This window comes from Patella vulgata, chromosome 1 (genome assembly GCF_932274485.2).
Source record: "Patella vulgata chromosome 1, xgPatVulg1.2, whole genome shotgun sequence".
Lineage (NCBI taxonomy): Eukaryota > Metazoa > Mollusca > Gastropoda > Patellidae > Patella > Patella vulgata.
In genome coordinates this window covers 92611682-92632955 of record NC_065879.2, presented here as the reverse complement: position 1 = coordinate 92632955, position 21274 = coordinate 92611682, and the positions used below count along the sequence as shown (strand labels likewise).

The 21274-nt window shown below is 37.2% G+C and overlaps 2 protein-coding genes across 2 annotated transcripts in view; one reads left to right on the top strand and one right to left on the bottom strand.

Annotated features, from left to right (window-relative positions):
* LOC126818321 (zinc finger protein 664) overlaps window positions 1-21274 on the top strand; it is a 312810-nt gene that overhangs the window by 165481 nt on the left and 126055 nt on the right. The gene's annotated exons all lie outside the window — the stretch shown is intronic.
* On the bottom strand, window positions 644-6792 carry LOC126818602 (zinc finger protein 227). Its single transcript, XM_050546106.2, has 2 exons — window positions 6598-6792; window positions 644-4212 (listed from the first exon to the last, which is right to left on the bottom strand). The coding sequence occupies exons 1-2, from the start codon at window positions 6598-6600 to the stop codon at window positions 3202-3204; spliced, it is 1014 nt and encodes a 337-aa protein (XP_050402063.1). The 5' UTR covers window positions 6601-6792; the 3' UTR covers window positions 644-3201.

The window sequence follows — 21274 nt, the reverse complement described above, 5'->3', positions numbered from 1 at the left end:
TAAGGTAATATAGAATAGCCCAATCATGGTCGTAGCCAGGGGCTTCACCCCCCGCCCCTCCCAACTACTTTAAAGTCAGATTTTTCGGGCAAAAGTAGTCTTATGATCTAGGTATTTAGTTGATACATGTACTTAACTGGAGAGTAATGTTTTTGGCCCGTCATCTAAGTGAATAGAATCCTACATAGGCCTGTAGTCAGGGGCTGGGGGTATTGGACGAGTCAGGTTTTTTTTTGTGACCTCGTCGAATATTTCGGTGTATATTTCAGTCGAAAAAAAGCAGTCGCTTGACTTGATGGTGGAGGACCATACTTTATGAAGCACTAATTGGAGTGAACTAAGATAACAATAAGTAGCCTGGAGCCACGGTGGCTAATTGAGTAAGACACTGGCTCGCTAGCCTGGAGGTTTGTTCCTGGTATTGGCCGAAAAAGTTCCTCAGGATTTTCCGGGTGGTTTCCCCCTGTCAGTGGGGCAGTCGTTTGGATGGGATGAAAAACCAAGGTCCCATGTACACATTGGCATGCATGTAAAAGATCCCCTGTATGGCATATGCCTGACTTTATTAGCTCAGTCGGTGCACAACGTTAAAGCCCATTTTATTTCATTGAGTAGCCCTTTCATGCTCATAACACGGTTCCACTTTCAGGAAATGTATCTGGTCGAGTGTGTTCTCTAAGTATCGGAAATGAATACAGATTTTTCGAATAGATCTTCAACACTTTATTTCAAGAGCAAATAAATAACAGCAACAAGTAAACAACTTATAACTTCCTATAAATTGGTCCTCCAACTGGTATATAGGTTCCCTCAGCTGGTCTCTCCAACTATAATTCATCTTACATACATTTTTCTTTTTATATAAATTAGTTACTATGAAAGTATTGACATAAACATATAATTATTGAAGGATTAAGTCATTTAAACAATAGTAAAAGAAACTTAACAGACCACCCAGTTTAGTTATTTAAATCGACTGACAAATTAATTGCTGTCTACTTCTAATGACTAACCAAGTGAACCAAGATCAATAAGTAGCCTGGAACAACAGTGGCTAAGTGAGTAAGGCACTGGTTCGCTAGCCTGGAGGTCGCTGGTTCATTCTCGGTATTGGCGGAGACAGTTCCTCAGGATTTTATCCAGGTGGTTTCCCCTTGTCCGTAGGACGGAGGGTGTGACAAAAACTACAGCTGTCTAGTCTTTCGGATGGCATAAAAAACCAAGGTCCCATGTACACATTGGCGTGCATGTAAAAGATCCCTTGGCAGTTGGAATTCAATATATAAGAGTAGGCTGTAGCGCTACTGTCGGGGCAAAATTTCCCTTGTAGCACACTGTATTGCATATGCCCATCTTCATTAGCCTAGTCGGTGCACAACAGAAGGATGTTAAACCCAATTTCACTTCATTATGTAGCGGGAGTGATTAAGTGGGTAAGACGCCGGCTCGCTAGTCTGGAGGTTACATGTAGGTGTTCGATCCCTGCATCGCCCGAAAGAGTTCATCCAGATTTTCCGGTGTGATTCCCCTTTGTCAGTGATGCAGGACAGAGGGCCTGACAAGGTTAGCTGTGTAGTCATTCGGATGGGATGACAAAACGAGGTCCTGTGTACACATTGGAATAAACGTAAAAGATTCCTTGACAGGTGGAATTCGATGTAAGCGTAGGCTGTAGTGCACTGTCCAGACAAAATTTCCCTCATGGCACACTGTATGGCGTATACCCGTCTTCATTAGCCCAACAGTAGGACGTTAAACTCCATTTCATTTCATATTATTAAGTAGCCCTTTCATGCTCATAACATGGTTCGACTTTCAGGGAATGTATCGCGTGGAGTGTGTTCTCTAAGTATTGGAAATGATTACAGATTCTTTGAATAGATTTTCAACACTTTATTTCAGGAGCAAATAAATAACAGCAACAAGTAAACAACTTATAACTTATAACTTCCTATAAATCAGTCCTCCAACTAAGTTGGTCTCTACAACTACTGTATAATTCATCCTACATACACTTGTCTTTTTATATAAATTAGTTACTATGAAAGTGTTGAAATAAGCATATAATTATTGAAGGATTAAGTCTTAAGCCATTTAAAACAATAGTTAAAGAAACTGAACAGATCAAACACTCTAGTTGCCAGCCTGTCATAATTTATATGGAGTGACAAATTAATTGTTGTCTGCTTCTAATGACAAACCAAGCATTAATGAATGTTAAAATATAGATTTGAAATTAAAAATAGAATTAAACAATAATAAAATAACATATGACCTATACATTAGTCATGTGTATCCACCTTTAAATTATTTCAAACAAAAACATGTCCCCGTGTTTTAATCATTAATACAATCAAAATCCTTATTTTTCCATTATTCAAAATAACATAATCTATAACTATTTTCACGATAATAATTTCTATTCCTGTACAAAGGATTCCTGCTGTAAGGCCTAAAATGTCTAAATCTGTGATCTTGAGTCTTGACTACTGGTGCATTTGGCACTAAAACCTGAAACATCGTTAGTATCCCGAACATTTTGAACACCCGCATCCTTTTTACTGGAGGTCACAGAAACCTGTACTTTTTGGGCACCCTTCTTTGCAAAAAATTCCAGCTGTCGCTGTCTATCCCTTTGTATTTGGGCAAAAGAACGATATTTCTTTTCCGGACTGGGTAATTAATTTTCTGAGAAGTCCCTTTTAAAGCCCATTTAAACCCCTGTTTGAGACTCCAAGACAGATAGTTGATCAAGATTTCTTATTGCTGCTACTGCTGCTGAAGGAAGAATAAATACAAACAACAACGACTGAGATTGATTTATACAAGAATTGAAATGACATGGGATTTAACGTCCTACTGTTCTGCTCAGACTGGGCTAATGAAGATGGCAAACTCCATACAGTGTGCTACATGTACATGTATGAGGGATATTTTTCTCGGACAGCGGTACTATGGCCTACTCTTATATCAAATTCCAGCTGCGAAAGGTTCTCTTACGCCTAATGACTACTCGGTATACATTGTCTCTTGCCAGTCCTGCACCAATAATAAAGGGGGAAATACGCAGGAAAATCCTAACGAACTTTCTCAGACAATACTGAGAGTGAAGCTGACAAACAACAACGACTGAGACTGTTTTGGATAATTAGCAAAATCGATTTTTGAGCACATCTATATTTGGTCATTTTATGTGCTCTATTACGTTTTCTCTCCGATATGAGTTTTTGTGTGTCTTCGTAGGTTAAAACTTGCGGAAAAAGATCGAGTGCAAACATCACACTTATACGGTTTTTCACCTGTATGAATTCTCATATGTTTCTTTAAAGTACTACTACCAGCAAACGATTTACCACAAACATGACACCCATAAGGTTTTTCACCACTATGGGTTCTCAAATGACCCTGTAGATTACTACTGGTAGTGAATGATTTACTACAAACATCACATTTATAAGGTTTATCACCAGTATGAATTCTCATGTGTTCCTGTAGATTACCATTCTGATTAAATGATTTACTACAAACATCACATTTATATGGTTTCACGCTTGTATGAATTTTTATGTGTTCCAGTAGACCAGTACTCTTGTTAAATGATTTATCACAAACACCACATTTATAGGGTTTTTCTACGGTGTGACATCGCATGTGTCTCTGTAGGTTACATCTATGAGTAAAAGATTTGAAACAAACTTCACATTTATAACGGTTTGCTACAGCATGACGGTCAGCTGATTGTAGGCCTACATCACTACCCTGGATGTCAGCTGATTGTAGGCCTACATCATTACCCTGAATGTCAGCTGATTGTAGGCCTACATCACTACTCTGACTGTCAGCTGATTGTAGGCCTAAATCACTATTCAAATCTTCACTATCATTACAAGTTTTCTGTTCTTTGTCAACATGTATTTTACAATGTTTAATCAAATCAGTGTCAGATTTAAACCTCTCATCACCCTGATGAACTGGTTCAGTATTATCAGTTTTCTCTTCTTTGACATGACAATATTCATCTACATCATCTTTAACATGGTCATCTACATCATAAGTTTTATCTTCTTCAAAATGAACATGACAGTATTCATCTACATCATCAGTTTTCTCTTCTTTAACATGTATTTTATTGTGTTTTTCTAAATCATCAAGTTTTTGAAAGATCTCATCACACACAACACACTGAAGTAATGATTTAACATCATTAGTTTCCTGTAATATATAAAAGTTATAACATCATTAGTTTCCTGTAATATATAAAAGTTATAACATCATTAGTTTCCTGTAATATATAAAAGTAATAACACCATTAGTTTCCTGTAATATATAAAAGTTATAACATAATTAGTTTCCTGTAATATATAAAAGATATAACATCATTAGTATCCTGTAATATATAAAAGTTATAACATCATTAGTTTTCTGTAATATATAAAAAGTTAAAACATCTTCGTAAGTTTTTTGAAATATATAAAGTATATTTTATGACGAAAATTTAATATATTTGTGTTTTATTGTGACAACAGTACTCAATAATCAAGACTATGTCCTGATGCACCATTTTAAACAATAAATGAAATGAAATGGGGTTTAATGTCCTACTGTTCTGCTCCTATACTGGGCTAATGAAGACGTGCATACGCCATACAGTGTGCTATGAGGGAAATATTGCCCGGGCAGCGGCACTATCGCCTACTCTTATATCGAATTCCAACTGCCAAGTCATCTTTTACGTGTATTCCAATGTATACACTGGACCTCGGTTTTTCGTATCATCCTAAGGACTAGACAGCTGTCCTTGTCAGGCCCTCCGTTCTGCACCACTGACAAGGGGAAACCACGTCGGAAAATCCAGATGAACTTTCTCTGGCAATGCAGGGATCGAACACCCGACCTCCAGGCTAGCGAGCCAGCGTCTTAACCACCTAGCCACCGTGGCTCCCTTTAAACAATAGAAATCTCCTGTAAACTACATGTACAATTACTGTGAAAAATAAATCTGAATGATAATGGTTCCATTCCATTTTTGTATTTACAAAGATACAGTAAGTGGAATTGAAATTTGCTTGCTATTCAGTATGAATGAATGAATGAAATAAGAGTTTTATGGCACGTCAGCTCCAACCAGTCTATATTATGCCAAACAGCTATTCAATAAGCCCACTGCTATTTTGTTGTCCTTAAATAGTCAATAATAGGCTTGATTCAAAATCTGACTGAATCTGCTTAGCCAATATTCAAAATCTAGGAATGGAATGTTACCGTAAACGAAAATTCTTGCTATACTTCAATTATGTATCGATTTTATGTAATAATTGTTTTTGTATGTTGAAACTGAAAACAAAAACTTTAGTGGTATCATTAATGACAGTTTAGTCTGTTGATTGATGAACAGCAATAATTTTTGGTTACGGTAACATTCCATTCCTATATTTTGAATATGTTTACGTTTTTGAATGGCAAAATTCTACTTGAAAGTAGTGTTGAATTATTATAAGTTTCTGTTAGATGTGTCGAGAAAAAAAAGAAAATCGCTGTAAAAAAAATAGGCTTTGAACTGTGGTAGTGTAAAGCATTATTTTCAAACCAAGCTGATTGGGACCATGGCTGATTGGGACCAAACGTCAAAGCTGATTGGGACCACCACTAGGCTGATTCGGACGACACAATAAAAAATACTAGAAACTGAGGTTTTGATATTGAATTAAGTTTAAAGGAGTTTTATCTAGGCTATAGTGTGACTATAATTATGTGCTTTTATGTAGGCCTACGTTATTTATGTTTATATTCCATTTTTTTTATGTCACAGTTACTATATTAACAGAGATTATCTCATTAATCTTATGTAAATTATTATACGTTTTATGCAATTTAAACAGACCATTTTTATTTTATTTTATAAACTTCATAGCTTGTTTCGGAATCCATTATAGCCTATATATTGTGTGTAATTATACGTAGAAATACTGTTTAAACCAATTTATGCTAATTTCAATAAGTCATACAAATTTGAAAACTAATACTAGCAATACAGTAGCATAACGGAAATCTGAATCCATTATACATATATTGTGTGTAATTATGTTATAGAAATAATGTTTAAACCATACAAATTTGAAAACTAATACCAGCAATACAGTAGCAACAGTAATCGGTTATTTCAAAAATGATGTATATAAAAGCAGTCAAAATGTTTATCCTACCTTGTACAGAAAAAAACATAATAGATTTATAGACTCAATTTTAACACAAGTAAACAGGTACTATATTACTACATGAAACCTTGTTAAAGAATAATCCTATTAATCCTATAATTCACTATTGCCAGTTGAGAAATTGGCAAAAATATCATTTTCAACTTCAAATTCAAAAGTTTGAAGATAGCTATTCCATGGGGGGGAATAGAAAACAAGGGAGGTAATTGTGTTATTATTTCCGGGGTCAAAGGATTTTTAAGAGGGAGAATAATACCTATGATCGTATAATAGTGAGTTGACAACCTATTGAGCAAAAGACATAGAAATAATTATGTTTTGACTTTCTTAGAAAATATGAAATTATCGCTTTATTTAATGCATCTTCTTGCCGTAATCTTACCATATCTTGTCGGCGTGTCAGTTGATTATTTCTATTTGACTGAAGTTTGATAAGAGAATAGCTGTAGTTGATTCCTCAACTATGTAGGATTTACGGATCATCTTTCACCACACTAAACAAGGTCACAGATACCTTTAAGAGAAAATGGCATTTCAGCCCATAGAAATTCCTGTTTCACTTCAACCGTCGATCTAAAATCGCTTCCGGTTTTTTACATTTTTTATGGTTGTATTTTGATTATAGACGCAGATCAACACAACACGAATAATTCATTGTTGGAAAGAAAGATAGGATAAGATGTGTATTTTTATCTGTAACACCAATACTTCGAATAAATCAATGCGAGCGAAAGGTCAACGGTGAGAGAGAAAGAGAGAGAGAGAGAGAGAGAGAGAGAGAGAGAGAGGTGGGGTGGGGGTGGCATTAACAGCTCGAGCTAGCCAGACTAGCTTTAAAATGTTATAAACGGATAAATCAATGCTAGCGAATGATCAACGGAGAGAGAGAGAGAGAGAGAGAGAGAGAGAGAGAGGGTGGGGTGGCATTAACAGCTCGAGCTAGCCAGACTAGCTTTAAAATGTTATAAACGGAGTCACTCTGTTGATTCCACTCAGAGGTTGTCAACTGCACCTACCCCACCCCCGGATCCTCCCCTGATATCTTGTATTGTTTTAGTTTTGGAGATAAAGTTGTAGGAAGGGGTGTAAAGATGTGAGTTTTACAACATCAAGATGACAATGTACTGTGGTATCTGAGTTAACCCTGACATGGACAGCATTCGTGTACTTAAACACCTGTTTCTTATATTCAATTTAACATCTTATCAAATACTACAACATAATTATTTTAATCCCAAGCTTGTATATATGTTATATATTCCACTGTTACTTTAGTCTGGTGACCGGCTCGCCCTAGCGATACCTATCTCGTTATTGTGACCGTTAGCCAGTGTTTGACACTCGTTATCAAAAGTACAGTTTTAACAGTTGGAATAAGCTACAACCCCCAGAAAACAGAACTACGATACCTCCGGACTTGGTCGTGCGGAATTCTGTAGAGGTGTATGGATTAGTGTCGTTTTTATAGAGCCGTGAAGTTTAATTTGGTTTTATATTGACATCAGGATGTCGGTCCGTTCATCCACCCGCCCCAATAGTCTGGAGGCTCAGCGCGGGGGGTCCATCAAATGGGCACAAAACCAGACCCAACTTTTCTAGAGTAAAATTTTGCGTAGAATACGATGCCGAGTGGTAATCAGTCCGCCGTTCGGGAGTTTTTGAGATATTCGGGGTCAAAGGTCAAATGAGTTCATTTGCACCGAAAGTGAATGCGCAGTCATTCTTGAATTATCTCTCAATAAAAATTTAAAACTTGCTAAATTCAACTTTAGTCTTAGTGACCCTGGAGGTCAAAAGGTGAAATTTACCGTGTTTGCACTGGGACGATTTAAAGCAATGAAATGTCAACGTAAAATATAAAAACTAAAGCGAAACCTATTCTAATTAATAACATCTTTAGGTGGTCTTAGCCACCGAACTTTTACTTTGGAACTCTACATGGCTGCCATATCCAACAATTACTATACTGTTTTGTTATGCGATCATACTCCGGTTCACGTCTGTTAAACACAAAAAAAAGACTAATTAAAGTTGCAATTTCATATTTTTAAGTTATATTTTTAAAATTGATTAAAATATAGCCTTAAAATGGATGGTATCTATAAACAGTCCTACCTTGTTAAAGAATAATCCTATTAATCCTATAATTCACTATTGCCAGTTGAGAAATTGGCAAAAATATCATTTTCATCTTCAAATTCAAACGTTTGAAGATAAATACTCCATGGTGGAGAATAGAAACCAAGGGAGGTAATTGGGAGGTAATTGTGTTACTATTTCTGGTGTAAATGAGTTTCAAGTGTGAGAATGACACCTATGATCGTATAATAGTGAGTTGACAACCTATTGAGCAAAAGACATAGAAATAATTATGTTTTGACTCTCTTAGAAAATATGAAATTGTAACTTTAAACCTTTTCAATTTTATTAAATGAAAGCAGAGTTTAGGAATTAAAATGTTGGTCAACTTATAGCTTAGTACCTATTCTCAAGCAGAGCTTATTGTAGAGACAGACAGCGTAAGTTTAGTTTATTTCTGATAAAGAGCGACAAGGGACATAACTCTTTAATGCTTAGAGATTATTTTACACAAACTGTGAGGTGAACGGCATGAGACGATGTGTTTAGTTTACTAGTTATTCCTGGCCTTATCACACCCGGGAATTTATTTATATCAATTATCCCCGACCCCACTCCCTTTTTTTTGTCGGTCTATTGTATTTCTGTTTTTCAGTGATTATCAGTTTTACTGTTTGTATAACTGTAATATTTGCGCTGTCCTTTCTCAATCATACATTATGCAAGAGCTAAACCTTGCCTATTGCTGGTCTTTCTTTAGGTATGTAATGTTATCTAAATTATTAGACATTAATTAACTTATCCAGACCATATTCAACTCTCGATGTCATCGCCAGCCTGCGATATTTACTGGGTTAGGATCCGATTTGCTGGTCAACTTTCATTCATGTTTAAATCATGAGGTGGATAATCTAGACTATGTTTTTTTTTATCGTGCCGACTTTAGTAATGATGATCGAGGCTAGACCCAAAATTCAATTGCTAAACTCTTGGTTCAGAGTGAATCAATTTGACTGCAATTTTCGGCAAATTCTCTTTACATTAACTAGTTTTTAACTATTATATTATAGAGGACCGAGACCAGGTAATATCTCGGTTCAGAGTGGAGCAATTTGACCTCAAATTCCCTTTACATTATTTAGTTTTTACTATTAGGCTATAGTGAGAACTACCAGCTCTTTATCTAATCTCCGATATCCTGTCGCGGATTCACACCCGGTGTTGGCCGAAAAAATTCATCGAGAATTTCCGGCATGCCTCCCCATTACCAGTTGTGCAGGGCGGAGGGCCTGACAAGGACAGCTGTCTAGTCGTTCGGATGAGACGAAAAACCGAAGTCCCATGTACACATTGGATTTGGAATTCGATATAAGAGTAGGCCGTAGCGCCGCTGGCTTGGAAAAAAATTTCCATCATAGCACAATGTATGGCGTATGTCTGTCTTCATTAGCCCAGTCGGAGCAGAACAGTGGAACGTTAAACCCCATTTCATTTCATTTCATTTCTATTCTCAAAGTAAAGTAGACAGTTCTTTGTGTGCAGGGGATGGGGGGTGGCCGAATGGAGAGGTGTGGTTTCGATTACCCAGTTGTACGTGACAAGGAGTAGGGTCGCCTGTCCAACCTCGTAGGTTTTCTCCGGGTCCTCCGGTTTCCCCCCACTGCTAAAGACCCCTACGCGCAAGCGAATTATTGAAATAAAGTTGAACCATGTGTTAGTCCCGAAATGAGCTGGTTTGTTTCGAGTGGACGTTTAATCCACCTCTCTCTCCCCCCCCCCCCTCTCTCTCTCTCTCTCTCTCTCTCGCTCTCTCTTTGTTTGTAGAAGGTACAGATGTTTCCGGCGAAATTTCGGTCAATGTGTCGACAAATTCGGGCATGTTGTTTTAGTTTACATACATATTATGTTATTAACAAACTGTCAATCATTATGATGTCATGACTCGGTGATGTCACGACCTCGTGACCTATCATCATTCAGTACATGTCTGTGTTCACATGTCAATCACATCACACTTAGTCACGTGACCTCCCTTCCTACGTGGCAACAATGAAGACAATTGTTATTAAAGATACATTAGTTAACATTTTAATAAAGAGTTGGCCATTCTTGATATAACTGTTCAAAAATAGATGATAAAAAAAGCAAACATTGAAAATTTCAGTAAAATTACTTTATTCTGAACTAAATCATCATTGTTGGAAGTTTGGACTAAAAATATACATTTACTGTGTCCGCACCGTCTCCGAGAAATGCCGATCGATTGATTGACAGACCTTAACTCCGCCCACATATTCTCGATTTCGAAGTAGCATTCTCAATGCCTACGGTACTCACGATTGTCAGTTCTTTCATTGACAGGCTCCCGTAGGGACGTCAGCGATTAACGATAAATGTTAGTTTGGTCAGCCATTTTATGATTTAATTATTAAATGGACGACTGGTTAAATCCAAGTTGTATCCACGCCATCCGTGGGTCTACAGAGTTGATTTTGAGCTTGTCAAGTAAATAATGGTCTAATTAATAATTTCTATAACACCTGAAGCTAATAGAAAGACTTGCAAGAGGCAGAGTTAGCTCCTATCTTTAATAATATTTTAAACTAGAAATATGGTAGAAAGTTTAAAACTTCAAGTCAGATTTTGGATATCTCAAATAGAGAGTGAGTAATGGGGTTTCGGGACTAACATATGGTTCAGTTTTATTTCAATAATTCGCTTGACCGTTGGGGTGTTTAGCAAAGGGAGGAAACCGGAAGAACAGGAAAAACCCAACGAGCTTGGACATCTGGGCCCTGTTTCACGAAATTTTAACTAAAGATAAAATCCAGATTTTAGTAGATACTTCAATTTTGATTGGCTAAGCACTAAAATCAATCTAATATTATCCAATCAAATTACTAAAATTTGGATTTTATCTTAGTTAAAATTTCGTGAAACAGGCCCCTGGCTCAGTGAGATAAACACTAGGTCGCTTACCAGGGGATCCCGTGTTCTATCCCGGTGTTATCCGAGAAATTTCATCGGGATTCTCCCGCCTGGTATCCCTTTGTATGTGGTTTAGGGTGGAGGGCCTGCCAAGGACAGTAGTGTTGTCGTTCGGATGGTACGAAAAATCGGGGTCCCAGCTCACGGTTAAATATCTTCTTCCAGATAACAAATGCCAAAAAATATTCAAATTACAACTTCAAAGAATAAAAAAAAAATATAAAGATTATATAGGATATTACAAAAGACGTGTAAAAGCAGACTGAAACTATATGTATAAAGAGTATAAAGACATTCAGAGGCGGATCGTGGAATTATTATAGGAAGGGATTTGCCAAGTTCCCTTTAAAGGGACAATAACACTCTGGCTGGCTTGACAGCTCAAGAAAATAAAAAAAAAAGACTTATTCTAAGTACTAGATGTGTTAGTGTCTTACCTGTTGTGTAAATTATCCATTAAATCCTATTTTACTTGTCCAGAGGGTTCAAAAATATTTTTAAATCCAAGTCACATTTGAAAAGCTTTACGTCAGGCTTTTCAAATCATTTAGTTGAATTTTTCCAATTTTTTAATTAGGTGTGTTAAGATGAAATTTATATCACCAATTAATTGGAATATTGTAAAATAGTACAATTTGTTGACCAGAATAAAGATTGGGACATATTATTCAGTTACAACAAGAGTGGTATTGAGTAAGGAAATTTGACAGCTGACAATGCATGATGACATCATCGTCTCCCAAGTTACGTCAGTCTGATTAAAGATCTATATTTCGTTTCGTTTCGTTTTTTTTATATAATTTCGATGGCCTACACTACATAAAAATCTCACCAGTTGTATTGGAAGGTCGCGTCATGGGTCGTACTAGCGGCTTTTGACCCTATGACGTCAGACATTGACGTTTTTAGAGGTATACCCACTGTTCCGTACATAGCACGCCAAGAAGTCGCCGTAACAGTCGGTTTCATTGATTAATCCCTCATGTCCCCCAGAACGCGGGTTATATAACAACTCTTCCATATCCTAGTGTAGTATAGACAAGTAAAACGAAATTTTGAACTATAAAAAACGAAAAGAAATAGGATCTGTGTTTTAATCAGATTCCCAATTTATAACGATTCATAAACACTGAGCTTTTTAAAGAGAGAAACCCAACACCCCGTTTGACGTCAATTTTTATTCTGAATTAATAGGATTACATTGTGATTCAATTTCATTGGGTAGGCCGTAGTGCCGCTGTCCGGGCAAAATTTCCCTCATAGCACACTGTATGGCGTATGCCCGTCTTCATTAGCCCAGGTTAGGAGCAGAACAGTAGGACGTTAAACCCCATTTCATTTCATTTCATTTTCAATTTCATTGGTGCAAAGCATTAATTGTGATATCATATAATGTCTATATCATTATCTCGTGCTCTGAATGTCCATCCAACCATCTGATGATAAAGGATAAAGCACACGACCATGACACTTTTCCCATAAAAAGTGTTGTTTTACCCCCCCACCCCCCCAACGACCCGCCCCTATCATTACTAAACACGTGTAACACCAGACTGAAACTATGTATAAAATAAGAATGATTATTTTTTCGATGACGTATGCTGGTATTGTATTACAAGGAAGTGTAGGACTGGGTTATTAATAGTTTTTTGTTATTAGAAAGGTTATGAAATAATACATGGGTGTACGAGGAAGCGTAGAGGCGTTTTTACGAGAAACAGATTAGGGCTAATCGATTTGCATTTCCTTTCCAAACACATTTACGGCAATAATTAGCCTAATCGGTTTCACCTAATTGTCGTATTTACTACGACGATTTGACAAATCGATTATGCAAATCTTCCAACTTGCTCGCCTGCCGGATTGACGATTCGATTTCCAAGATGGCGTCCCCAACAAGGGACACGACGTGCCCGACGTTAGATCATTTTCTTTTGAATTTCACGTTAAAATAGGAATATTATGGACATTCCTAATAAAAATACGGGGCATTTGGGGACAGTCAACTGGTACAACTTTTCGTTTTTATTTTTGGGCGGTGTCGCCAAGAACATAATAAAGAAAAGTGAATTTTTTAACATTTTTCCTCAATTTTTCAGTCGTCAGCCATCTTGCGAGGCAACTCATCGCGTTTACGAGAACCGATTCGAATACCAACTCGAGACCTATGTCTTTGTACAAAACGAGATAGGTAATCGAAACCGATTTGTTTTCTCGTAAAAACGCCTTAGGACTGGGTTATTAGAGTTAGAAATATTAATGGTAAGGTAGCGAGATATTTATTACATAAAACACCCACGTGAGTTTTCTCCCACTGCTAAAGACCCCTAAGCGCAAACAAATTATTGAAATAAAATTGAACCATGTGTTAGTCCCGAAATGACCTAGTTTGTGTCGAGTGGACGTTAATTACAGTTATACAGTAGTGAGATATCTATTACATAAAACACCCATTTCGGACAGCATGTAATTTGTACATTATACATGAAAAATACATAAAATGTGAATCTAAAATATATAAAAAAAAGTATGAGAAATGAAATGAAATGGGGTTAAATGTCCTACTGTTCTGCTCAGAAGGGGCTAATGAAGACGGCAAGAAAAAAAAAAAAATGTGTATGAAATGTACATGTATATACATTAAAAATGCCTTCCCGCGTACAAACAAATGAATATCTTTATTCTTCAAGTTGATCATTAAATAATGCACAAAATTATAAAGCTTAAAACATCGGTTCGGACGTGTTCGGTTGCATTATCTCCAGCGCTCGACTTAGTATCTCGTTCGCTCGACTTAATTATCTCGAGCGCTCGACTTAAACATACATTATGCAAGAACTAAATCTGATTATTACAAGTCTTTATTTAGGCTTCAGATGTCATAGAAATTATAAATTAGATCTTTATTTATACAACAAGAACAAAATCAACTCTGTAGACCCACGGATGGCTTGGATTCGGCTTGGATTTAAACAGGATTTCGTTGATTGACTAAATTTTTAAATGGCGTCGAAAGCGGAGATTAACCGTTACGTTGACGTCATACTCCCGGAAATAATTTTAGATCGAGGCTAAATGATAGATTGTACGAAGCGAGACCGCTGTTGAGCGAGGCCGCATGTCAGTCAATTTGATTGAAAGTTCGATATACATGTATACGGCCTTGATATTATGTTTAGTTGTTGTTAAAATGAGAGTTTGGATGTCGGTATTATAGGCTACGCTCTTTTGTCACTTGCGTTTACAGAAAAATTATAGAAATTAATAAACATCGCAGCTAAAATCACCTCAGTTGAATTGCAGCTCCATTGGATCACTGTTCGGGAGTTACGCAGGCCTACCAGTTACAGTACAAGAGTACACGCAGGCTAACAAGAAGTCGGCTATAATTATGCCTTATTGATTTGGCCCATTCTTATCTATATATTAAAAGTCTTATTTTTAATTTGTAGTAAAAATAAATGTGATTCGAATTAAATTGCAACCCCGTCTCAAACCACAGCCATTGAAAACGTTACTTGATAATCGAGATTATGTAGGTGGAGTTAACGTCTGTCAATCAAACGATCGTCTGTTCTCGGAGACGGTGAAGAGAGAATTGACTCCCATTTCTAGTCAAAAATTTCAATAGTGATAACTTTGTTCTTTCATCATCTATTTTTGAACTGTTATAGCAAGAATGGCCAACTTTCTATTAAAATCTCCCATAATGTATCTTTAATATCTCAAGCGCTCGACTTAGTATCTCGCGCTCTCGAGATATTTTTTTTAGCGTGTCCTAAATCAGCCACCGTACCATACAGTGTGCTATGAGGGAAATTTTGCCCGGACAGCGACACTACGGCCTACTCCTATATCGAATTACAACTGCCAAGGGATCTTTTACGTGCATGTCAATGTATATACGGGAACTCGTTTTTTGTCCCATCCGAAGGACTAGACAACTGTCCTTGTCAGGCCCTCCATCCAGCACCACTGACAAGTGGAAACCACGTTGGGAAATCCTCGGGCCTGTTTCACGAAATTTTTACTGAGATAAAATCCAAATATTAGTAATTTGATTGGATAATATTAGATTGATTTAGCCAATCAAAATTGACGTATCTACTAAAATTTAGATTTTATCTTTAGTTAAGATTTCGAGAAACGGGGCCCTGGTGAACTTTTTCGGTTAATGCACACCCAATGAACATTCTCGGCCAATGCAGGGATTGAACCATTCTGAACATCTGAGACACGTACGCTACCTGCGGAGAAGTAAGCTAGCCACCAATTAATTTCCGTACGTTAGTTACGTACGGGATTGAACACCCAACCTCCAGGTTAGCGAGCCAGCGCCGATATCTTACCTGCTTAGCCACCGTGACTCACCAGAAGCGGAAGGAGAAAGGAAGTAAAAATAACCCTTACCGACAAATCGTGTAATATCAATCTCGTCTATTCAAATTATAAATAAACAATAATTTATTTCCTGGTATTAATAATGGACGGTTTAATCAAATCAGATAATATGTGTTTTGTTTTAGAACTCGTCCTACACAATATTTTAAAAACGTCTAAAACTGTGTAATGTCTGCTGTAATTATAAGATTAGACAAAGTGTTGGCAATTCTCGCCATAATAATTTAAAAAATAGATAATTAAAACAAAATATGCTGAAAATTTCAGTCACGTTAATTTACTCTGAACCGAGATATTGGCAATTGAATTTTAGGCTAGTCTCGGTCTTTATTACTGACTTTGGTATGATAACAAAGTCTCGATTATCCATTTTTATGTTAAATTATCCATCACAAAATGTATTCCAATCAAGTAGATATCACAGGCTAACGCAATCTGATTAGAATACAGATCTATATTTCGTTTCGTTTCTTATACTTTCGATAGCCTACACTACTTGAAGTTCTTACCATTTCGCGTCAGGGATCACGCCGTACGTAACTAACGTACGAAAATTAATTGGTGGCTAGCTTTTTTTATATACTTCTCCGCAGGTAGCGTGTCTCAGATGTTCAGAATGGGGTCACGCAAGCGATTTTGAACTATAAAAACGAAACGAAATAAAAAAGTAGGATCTGTGTTTTAATCGGATTGGCGCTAACGATGCCATCTAGCGAATTGATTATGGTCTGGATAACTTAAAGGAGCTAAATCGCTAATATTCGGGACCTAGAAATTGACACAAATGGGTTGCAACGCATATAATAATGTAATATGAATGTAAATAAACTGATTTACATTCAATCGTTTCTGTTTTTACTGTAATTTCTGATCAGTTATGTTCGGCGAAATGCGCCAAAGTCTCAATTAAATGACAATCTTTAGCGTCGGGTTATTCCAGTCTACACCGATGGTATTTATTGCGCATGCTCTCCAGATAAGAATATAGCGTCACCATTTGACATGACTTGTGGAATATGTCTAGCCTCGTTCTTTGAGTCCCTTGTTCCAAATGGCGCTGAAACGCATTATGGTACACGATTTGTGTACCAATGGTAAAATATTTATTTTGTCTTGAATATTGGATATCAGAAGCCCATCTTTTCCCTGTAAGATCACAAGACCAATGTTGATTTGAATTAACAAATAATTCGTGTTTTCAATGTCGAAGATTTTTGATGATATTGAGTTAGAGACTTAGCTACTTTAATTAATGTCTAATTATTAATTTAGATAACATTTCAAGCCCAACGAAAGGCTGCAATAGGAAGATTTAGCATGTTTAATGTTTAAAACTAAATGGGTTCACAACCGAACATTTTTTACACTCGACGTCATAATTCACAGTGAGAGAGCATTTTGGGACTAACACGTGGTTCAATTTTATTTCAATAATTTGCTTGCGCGTAGGAGTCGTTAGCAGTGAGAGGAAACCGAAGGACCAGGAAAACCCCCACGAGGTCGGACAGGCGACCCTATTCCTTGTCACGATCTAGCCAGAAATCGAAACCACACCATTTGATTTAAAGGCTCAATAACACTCTTGTTGTAACTGAATAATATGTCCCAATCTTTATTCTGGTCAACAAATGTGACTTGGATTTAAAAATATTTTTGAACCCTTTGGATAAGTAAAATGGGATTTAATGGATAATTTACACAACAGGTAGGACACTAACACATCTAGTACTTAGAATAAGGCTATTTTTTATTTTCTGGAGCTGTCAAGCCAACAAGAGTGTTATTGTCCCTTTAATGACAGACCACTCCACCCCCCGTCGAGACTATTGAAGATACTTCCTCTTAGCTAACACAATAGCCAAGCAACCACTATATATATTAATGTCCAAAAGAATGTATACACACTAAAGATATCTCTAAGTTTTGTTCAAATTAAAAAAAAATGTGATAAAACTACACTGAACATGTCTCGTGTGTCCAAATTCAATATTTCTAAGCAAAAAAATGAACATTGTACCAAAATACCGCATACAATGAAAATACGACTTTGAAGCAGGACGAAATGCACAGTGTATACTTTCTTTAGGACATTAGTATATAATCCCATTTAATCTTACATTTACTTTTTAACTGAAATCTATTAACTTCTCCCTAATGTTGTATTTTATGTGGGGTGGGGGGATGGCCGAATGGCTAGCACGTGCGCGTTGTATCATACTGTCTGTCATTAAGTCAACTGGCGTGGTTTCTAATCCCCGGTTGTACGTTACAAGGAATAGGGTCGCCTGTCCAACCTCGTCGGTTTTCTCCGGGTCCTCCGGTTTCCTCCCACTGCTAAAGACCCCAACGCGCAAGCGAATTATTGAAATAAAATCGAACCATATGTTAGTCCCGAAATTATCTAGTTTGTATCGAGTGGACGTTAAACCCCATTTCTCTCTTTCCCTCGCGAGTGGACGTTAAACCCCATTCAAGTCGACATTATACTGACCCCACCTCTCTCTCTCCCTCTCTCTCTCTCCCTCTCTCCTCTCTCCCTCTCTCTCTCTCTCTGTATTTTATGTATTCTGTGTTTATCAGTCATCTTTTAAACAAACATTATTTTTTTATTATTTAAATATTTTATTTTTATTTTTAAAAACATTATTTTTTATGTAAAGTGAATTGACGCAGAACTGTGGGTAGACATTAGCGGCAATATAAATCAAAACAAAGCAAAAGTAGATAAAAAAAATACATGAATCGAATGACTAACGTAATCGGGTCAAATGTCGCTTGCTTGGTACCTGACGTCATAGAACGTGAACTCCCACTATAACTTGTTAGATCTACATGAACTGTAGGCCATCGAAAGTATAAAATACGAAACGAAATATAGATCTATATTTTAATTAGATTGAGTGAAATGCAGTGAACAAGACACTGTCTTACTGAGAAGAGAGGGTCCAAGTTTCGATCCCGGTGTTGGCCGTGAAAGTACCTCGATATTTTCAAACGTAGCCGAGCGGAATTCTTCTCAAGCAACAACAGTGTCTAGTTGTCGGGGTGGGACGAAAAACCGAGCATGAAAAAGAACCCGTTGGTAGTAATAGGAGTAGCATGTTCCTGAAGAAACGACTGTCAGTACGGGGTTAAAGCGAGATCAAGCCTTCTATTGCAGATGCAACAATAGGCGGTAGCCTCATAGCATTGCATGCGCCATGTAATCTTCATTAATCTAGACAAGACGTTTAGACCCCAGACCCCGTTTCATTTCCTGTCATGTGATTTCTGTTTTCTGTTCGTTGTAGTTGATTATAAGGACAATTGAAACAAGTGATTATAGCTAATAAACGATTGTAAAAAACGATATGGGCCATCAGACTAAAGTTACTATAGTAACAGATACAATATGTAGGCGATACTAGCTAACGATTTATATAATATCAGTAATTATATAATATCATTGACATGTTGAGAGAGAGAGAGAGACAGACAGACAGAGAGAGAGAGGGAGAGAGAGAGAGGGGGGGTCTAGGCCGGTGTTGTGTTAATGTATAATGATATAATATTATTGACGTGTTGAGAGACAGACAGAGAGGGGGGGGGGGTCTAGGACGCGTGTTAACATATAATGATTTAGTGAAAATGATGTTACATTAAAGATACATTATGGGAGATTCGATAACGAGTTGGCAGTTCTCACTATAATAGTTAAAAACTAGATAACGTAAAGGCAAATTGCTGAAAATTTCATTCAAATTGATCCACTATGAACCGAAAACTAAGCGAATGAAATTTCTGCCTAGCCTCGGTCATCATTATTAAATTCAGTACGATAAACTGCATAGTCTCGATTATCTATTTAATCGTTTAATCGAGAAGGAAAATTATGCAGTAAATCGGCTCACAATCCACTTAAGATCGCAGGCTAGCGATGCCATCTACAGTTGATTATAGTCTGGATAAGTTAATTAATGTCTAATTGATAATTTAGATAACATTTCAGGCCTAAAGAAAGACCTGCAATAGACAGATTTAGCTCTTGCATAATGTATATTTAATAACTCAAGCAGACATAGTAAACCGTACATTCATGGTCAATAAAAACTTTAACCAAAATAAAATGGAAATAGAGAGAAAAAGAGAGGCGAGGGGAGGTCCGAGGGGTAACGTCCATTAAAACCCAAACCAGGTCATTCTGAACTAAAATGGTTCAATTTTAATTTCCATAATTCGCTTGGAGGGAAGCGGAACCCACGAGGTTAGACAGGCGACTAATCTCTTTGACACGTACAAGTGTCGTGGGATCGAAACTACGTCACTTGACTCCATGACAGACCGTACAGGTGCGTTACACCAATATAATATTACCTTTGTCCAGGGCCGTAACTAGCTGAGAGCAACGAGGGGGCGGGAAGTGTTCTCGGGGGTGCTGTAAAATTGATGGACAATGTATATCTATTTTTGTATGGTCGAAAATTTTTTCACAGCAGGGGGGGGGGGGAGCTTTTTGCAGGGGAGTCCCCCCCCCCCCAGTTACGGGCCTGCCTTTGTCGCTACCTCCAACCCCACCCCAACTCATTAAAACAATGAAAGAGAGCAGGACACTCTTGGTATCAAACAACAACAACAATGTTCAAATTTAGTAAATCGCAAAGACAGTCACATATAATCTGAAACGCCTTCTAACCAAAGCAAAATTTTATTCATCTATCACAAGGATCGGATTTTAAATGCCCCGATCTCCGATATAACGCCAAACAGCATGTATAATTTTTATAACTTCACTTTAAACGTCAATGACAATATCAACTGTGACACCTAAAACCTCATATATATGTCTGAACTTGTAATGGTCGCCGAAATTTTGATATCGGAGGGTCGATGGGCATTCTACGGGATAGATCTATTTGATGAGGCCAACTTCAAGTAGATGTAAACGGGGTTAGCGGTAATCCCAACCCTAAGCCTAGCCCTGGACCTAGCCCTAACGCGCTTACCCTAACCCTAACCTGCAATCTCGCAAACAATCAGGTGTCCTTATTTACATCTCAGCGACCTTGACGAAAATTGAGTTGGCCTTAACAAATAGATTTAGCCCAATAATGAGTTAGTATGTGCAGGTGTTGGGCGGGTAAATCGTTCGGCCTATCCCCCCGCACCCTCAAAATCATGAAATTTCGTCGATACACGTAATAATACTAGGCATGTTTCTTTATTTCTTCCGTCCTTCCTTCAAATTTAAATATTAATCATGTTTTATTGTGCTAGTTTATTCTCTTACTCGTGTTGTTATTTATAAGGTAGTATTTTATAAATGTTTCACTACGCCTTCCGAAACGAAACTAAACAACGACATTCCCGTGGGATCAGCGATATTGTTTACGTTGACTAACTCCTTCAGGTGCAGCGGAAATTCCTATGACGTAAACGTAGACTGGTCTATTTATATCACAGCGCAACAATTCGGCATTCCCATGTGTTTTCGGTTAACCAGTCACTCGTCATTTAAAACTGCTCACCTGGGCAGTCATGATTTCCGAATGAATTAAACCGCGTTTTATAGCACGTTTGTAGCAACCGGACTATGTTATTCAACATAATAAATA